This window comes from Manis pentadactyla, chromosome X (genome assembly GCF_030020395.1).
Source record: "Manis pentadactyla isolate mManPen7 chromosome X, mManPen7.hap1, whole genome shotgun sequence".
Classification (NCBI taxonomy): Eukaryota; Metazoa; Chordata; class Mammalia; order Pholidota; family Manidae; genus Manis; species Manis pentadactyla.
Genome location: NC_080038.1, coordinates 138242209 through 138248208, shown reverse-complemented (window position 1 = coordinate 138248208; position 6000 = coordinate 138242209). Strand labels below are relative to the sequence as shown.

At 36.9% G+C, this 6000-nt stretch overlaps 1 protein-coding gene across 1 annotated transcript in view; it reads left to right on the top strand.

Annotated features, from left to right (window-relative positions):
* Positions 1–952: 952 nt before the first annotated feature.
* Positions 953–6000, top strand: part of LOC118910067 (uncharacterized) — a 97089-nt gene continuing 92041 nt past the window's right edge. Inside the window, exon 1 of the mRNA XM_057495400.1 lies at positions 953–1033. Within this exon, the coding sequence (XP_057351383.1) occupies positions 953–1033 (81 nt within the window). The remainder of the gene's footprint in view (positions 1034–6000) is intronic.

Genomic DNA, 6000 nt, shown 5'->3' with positions numbered 1-6000 from the left:
AGAGAGGCCAATGCTGCTATTTCTGATCTGCATACATTGTAACTGTTCAGCGCTTCTGCACTTTAATGCTCTGTTGTAGGACCTGCCAAATGCTTGTTGTTAGACTGAAAGGTAACAGACTTCTATGCCTCGAGAGCTGGTTAAGCAGAAGCAAATGTTGGAATTTGTTTCCCAAAGGGGCCCTGGTATGTATTTAAATATGCATGGATACATTGCCACATTCTACAAAGAACTGAGGATTCTTAGAGTTAAAAAAGAAACACATAGGTAAGAAATGAAGCCATGAACAGAGAAAATATCTATCCACACAGAACAACAAAAAAGATCAGTATCAGATGGGTGTGATTCCCCTCAAAAAGGATAGCATATTATGCTTCAGACATGTCACTTACTATTGCAAAAGTTGTTGTTTGTTCCTTTAGCACTTACAAAGTACAGTGCAAACTCTTTAGACTTAGCCTAAATGTCCCCTCTGAACAGGCTCCAACTGACCTTTTGAGCCACATCCATAAAACCCGTGGCCCCAAACCTAACATCCTTCGAGGCCCAGCCTAACAGCCACCTTCCAAAGTCCTTTTCTCAATTACCCCAGTAAGTTTTAGTTTGTCTAGTCTCTCTATACTCATTTATTTTACTGTTTACCACATGCTGCCTTTATGATAAGGATTTGAATATGAGGCCAGTGGACTAAATTTATTAGTGTGATGTAAAATATCATCAGAAATGGAATTATATAGGACTATAAGGGGAGAGAATCACTCTCTTCTGTAAACTATATCTAAGAATCTGTTTTGAAAATATAATAAGAACATAGACAAACTGGAGAGTGGGTAAGTGGTGGAAGGAATTTAAACCACAGGCTTTTTCATTATATGTCAAGAGGAACTCCAGGTCCCTGTATTATTAAGAACACCCCTTGCAAGACACCAAGGCAGAGGCCAAGAGAATGCCCATGGACTCAGAACAAGAGTACCTTAGTGCTGGCCCCGAGGCCTCTTCCCTCAGAGGTCAAACGGGCGTTGATGTGCCGAAGGTGAGAACACCTCTCTGCAAGACACTGTACATCTATCAGCAGGGATCAAGTGGGAGCCACAGAATTCCACATGTTCCCGCAAGGTGCCTTACCCCAGTGCCTTCCCCACAGGCTTGTCACCCCTTTCTGCCTTGAGATAATCATGATTAACGTTCATCCTGTCTTCTCTTCAACTAGTGGTGCTGGGAAACTGGATATCCACATGCAAATGAATGAAATGAAACCTTAGTCTTACACCATACCCAAAAATAAACTCAAAACCAATTAAAGATTTAAATGTGAGACATAAAACAGTAAAACACCTAGAAGAAAATGCAGGGGGAAAACGTCATGTTGGTTTTGGCAATTAATTCTTATATGTGATACCAAAAGCATAGGCAACAAAAACTACAAAAGAAAAGTGGGACAATATCAAACTAAAAGGCTTCTTCGCAGCAAAAGAAACCACAAACAAAATGAAAAGGCAACCTACAGAGTGGAAGAACATGTTTGTGAGCCATATATCTAATAAGAGGTTAATATCCAGAACATAAAGAACTCATACAATAGCCAAAACCCCAAATAATCCAATTTCAAAAATGGGCAAAGTCCCCAGGCATTTTTCTAAAGGAGACATACAAATGGCTAATAGGAACATGAAAAGGTGCTCAATATCACTAATCAGCATGGAAATGCAAGCGAAAACCACAATGAGATATCATCTCACAGCTGTTAGAATGCCTATCATCAAAAAGACAAAAGATAACAAGTGCTGGTGAACATGTGAAAAAAACGGAACCCTTGTGCACTGTTGGTGAGAATATAAATTGGTACAGCCATTATGGAAAACAGGATAGAAGTTCCTCAAAAAAAAAAAAAATAGAACGGCCAGCTCCAGCAATTCCACCAGAGGAAAGAAAATCAGGATCGTGGAGACATTATCTGTACCCCATGTTTATTGCAGCATTATTTACAATAGCCAAGATATGAAAACAAGCTAATTGTCCATCAACAGATGAGTAGATAAAGATGTGATACATTTACATATATATAAGAATATATATATAATATATATAAATATGCATGTATATAAAACATATATATATAATGGCATATTAGACATGAGAAGGAAATCCTGACATTTGCAACAACATGGATGGACCTTGAAGGCATTATCTTAAGTGAAATAAGTCAGACAGAGACACACAGATACTCTACACACTTAAGTGTGGAATCTGAAAAACCTGAACTCATAGAAACAGAGAGTAGAGAGGTAATTACCAAGGGGGATTGGGGTGGGGGAAATGATGAGATGTTGCTTAAATATTACAAACTTCAATTGTAAGATTAATAAGCTCTGGAGATCTGATGTATAATATGGTGATGATAGTTAATTATACTGTACTATATGCTTGAAAGTTGCTAAGAGAATATATTTTACATCATGGATGGACCTCGAGGACATTGTACTAAGTGAATAAGTCAGAGAAAGACAAATACCATATATGATTTCTCTTATATGTGGAATCTTAAAAATAAACAAGCTCATAGATGTGGAGAACAGATTGGTGGTTGCCAGGAGTTGGGGGTGGGGAAATGGGATAAATGGGCGAAGGGGGTCGAAAGGTTAAATAAATAAGTTCTCACAAAAAAGAAATGGTAAGTATGTGACATAATAGAGGTATTAGCTAAGGCTATGGTGGTAATCATTTTGCAATATATAAGCATATCAATCAGCATATTATATATCTTAAATTTACAGTGCTACATATAAATTATATCTCAGTAAAGCTGAAAAAAACCAAATGACCAATAGGAATATGACAAGATGTTCAACATCAGTAATTCTGAGGACAATGCTAATCAAAACCACAATGAGATACCACCTCACACCTGCTAGGATGGCTTATATACATATATCTCAAAACAGAAAATCACAAGTATTGGTGAGTACATAAACTGGAACCCTTGTGCCTGGTTAGTGGGAGTGTAAATTGGCAGCCACTCTGGTAAACAGGAAAACAGTGTGAAGGGTCCTCAAAAAATTAAAAATAGAACTTATATATCCAAAAGAACTGAAATCAGGATCTTGAACAGCTATCTGCACCCTCATATTCACTGCAGCATTATTCACATTAGACAAAAAGTAGAAACAATGTAGATGTCCACTGATGGATGAATGGATAAAGGAAGTGTGCTCTACCCATACAGCGGAATTTTATTCAGCTTTTAAAAAGAAGAAAATCCTGTGACATGTTACAACATGGATCGGCCTTGAGACCATTATGCTAAGTGAAATAAACCAGTCACAGAAGGACAAATACTGTACTGTATGATTCCACTTATATGAGGTATATAAAATAGTCACCCTCATAGAAGCAGAAAGTGGAGCTGTGGTTGCCTGGGGTTGTGGGGTTGGTGGGAATTCAAAATGGAGAGTTGCTGTTCAATGACTACAGAGTTTCAGCCGTGCAAAATGTAAAAGTTCTAGAAGTCTGCTGTACAATAATGTGCATATAGTTAACGAGACTGAACTGTATACTTAAAAATTTTTTAAGAGGTTAGGTTTCATGTTATGAGCTTTTTAGCACAATAAAAGAAAGAAAAAGAAATAAATTTCACCCTGTTTTTTTATATATGTTGATCACTTACCACAAAAAACCAGGAGTACTGAGTCATCATCCAACCCTCCTGTCAAGGACTCTAAAAGCCATACTGAGTCCTCTTCTGTTTCTCTCACCTCTCCTCAATTCCTGAAACTCATTCACTGGATCACTACCACCATCAACATAAACCCCTCCATTTGCAAAGGAGCTCATCTCTTCACTGCATAGACCCCACTGTCCCTTCTCCTTTTTGCAGACATTACAGAGCCTTGGTTCCCTGTCAATCTCTCCAGCACTATCACTGTCTTAATTCTGGGCCATTTCAATACAAACACTGGTCCTATCAGTTCTCTGTCTAATCAGTTTCTTTTTCTTTCCTCCAGTGAACTCGTTTGCCACTCCCTTAGTCGGTCATTCCCATGGCCATATCCCAGATTTTATCATTTCCAATAACCACAACTCCTACATAATCTCATTCCTTGAGCACAACCTCCAACTGTCCAACTCCCTTTAGTACCACATCTAAAACACTCTTTGACTCTCTAGGATCTCTAACACATTGAACCTACAGCCTTTTGTTATCTGTCACCCCATTTATATTCTCAGAGTCCTTCTTACCCAGATTATATTACATAGTTATCAGAATCATTAATTGAAGGCATGCCTCTTTCTAGCAGCACTGTTGTACTCATTTGGGTAAATCACAACTATTTCAAAAGTTTGGCCAACTGCTCAACAGTACATGAACTACAGCACTGTGGATATTTTAGAGGGGGTGAATTTGAGTTATGGGAATAGAATTGATAAGACATATTGACAATGGGTGATTATAGAGGCAAGGAAATGAGGATGACTTCTATGCATCTATTTTGGAGAATAGATATTAGAGATATTAACTGGTTTACAGTCATACAAAGAGGGGCATGTGTATGGGAGATCATAAATTTGTTTTTTAGGCCCAGTGAGTTTTAGTTGCCTTTGTGCTGCCCAGGTGGAGATGTCTAGCTAGTAGTTATAAAATGTGGCCTCAGAGCTCAGACGAAAATTCAGAATAGGAGTTATTAAAGTATAGTAAGAAGCTAAATCCATATGAGTGAAACAAATCAACCAAGGGAAACCATATAGACAAAATATAAGAAGAGACTGCATCAAGAACAAAATAAAACCTGTTTTGGGAATGTTTGGTTTATCTTCGTTTTCGTTATTTATTGGAGTCCATGACAATGTGCAATCCACATACTGTTATCCAGCTCTCCCCCAAAGGAATTATAGAAAATAGAGATACATTTCTCTCTATAATGGCAAGCTATATAATCCTTCTAAAATACTCACTTTTGCATAGTTTCAAAGGGATGGGCTATAAGAAAAATTGTTTTCTGATTCGAACATGACCTGTTATGACAAGGAAATGCATTGCTTTATTTCATTCTCAGATATTTTGATCCTAAGGATTTTTTCCTTATAATTTAAGATCCACTATAAGCACTTATCAATTTATGTTAGAATCTCTGTAAACAAAGCTACTTTCCAAATATTGGATCAAAGTGCCTAAACTATTCTGATTCTTATACAAACTCCAGCATCTGAAGATGCTGTGTCTGTCTTAAGTACTGGAAGAAAGGGAGATTTATCAGAAATCAGCAAATGCCCATTAAATCCTAAAAGATTAAACATGCAGGGTGGGGGTAAGTAGCTGTGCCTGCTCATTTTCCCGTTTGCTTTCAGAATCATTTGTCACTCAAATATAGCATCATCATTCCTGTAACAAGAACAATGCCATTTCCTGAAGTTATCCTGAAAGTCAAAGGCAAAATTGGGTTATAAACTTGGCCCAGCTTTTTATTGGCCAAGTGCTGTTCACAAGTCACTTGACCTCTCCAGGACTCAGTTTCCTTACATTAAATATATATTTTAAATGCCTAATATAATTATCAAAAGGATTAAATAAAAGGCTGCTGAGTAACATGTAAGGTATTAACTCTCTACAATTTCATTTCATGAAAACAGTTTCTCCTCAGTTGGGCTTATTGATGTATCTCCAGTGAGATAGAATATCTGGCACAAAGCAGGTATCAATAAATATTGCATGAATTAATTTGACCTTATTTTATCTGACTTTAAAATCTTTCACATTGCATACTAAATAGAAAACAAAAACAAAAACATGGAAAACATTTACATCAATAAAGATGGGCAAAAATACTTCATAGAGGCCATGGGATCACAGTAAAGCTAGTTGTTTTGAATAGGAAACATCAAATCAGAACAAGTAGAAAATCTTGAAATATAAATAAGGGGAAACTCCCTATGTCATAAATTCTATTCATGTTGATTTTGAAATGAGCTTACACTAAGAAACAAAAAATAAAAACAAAATATACT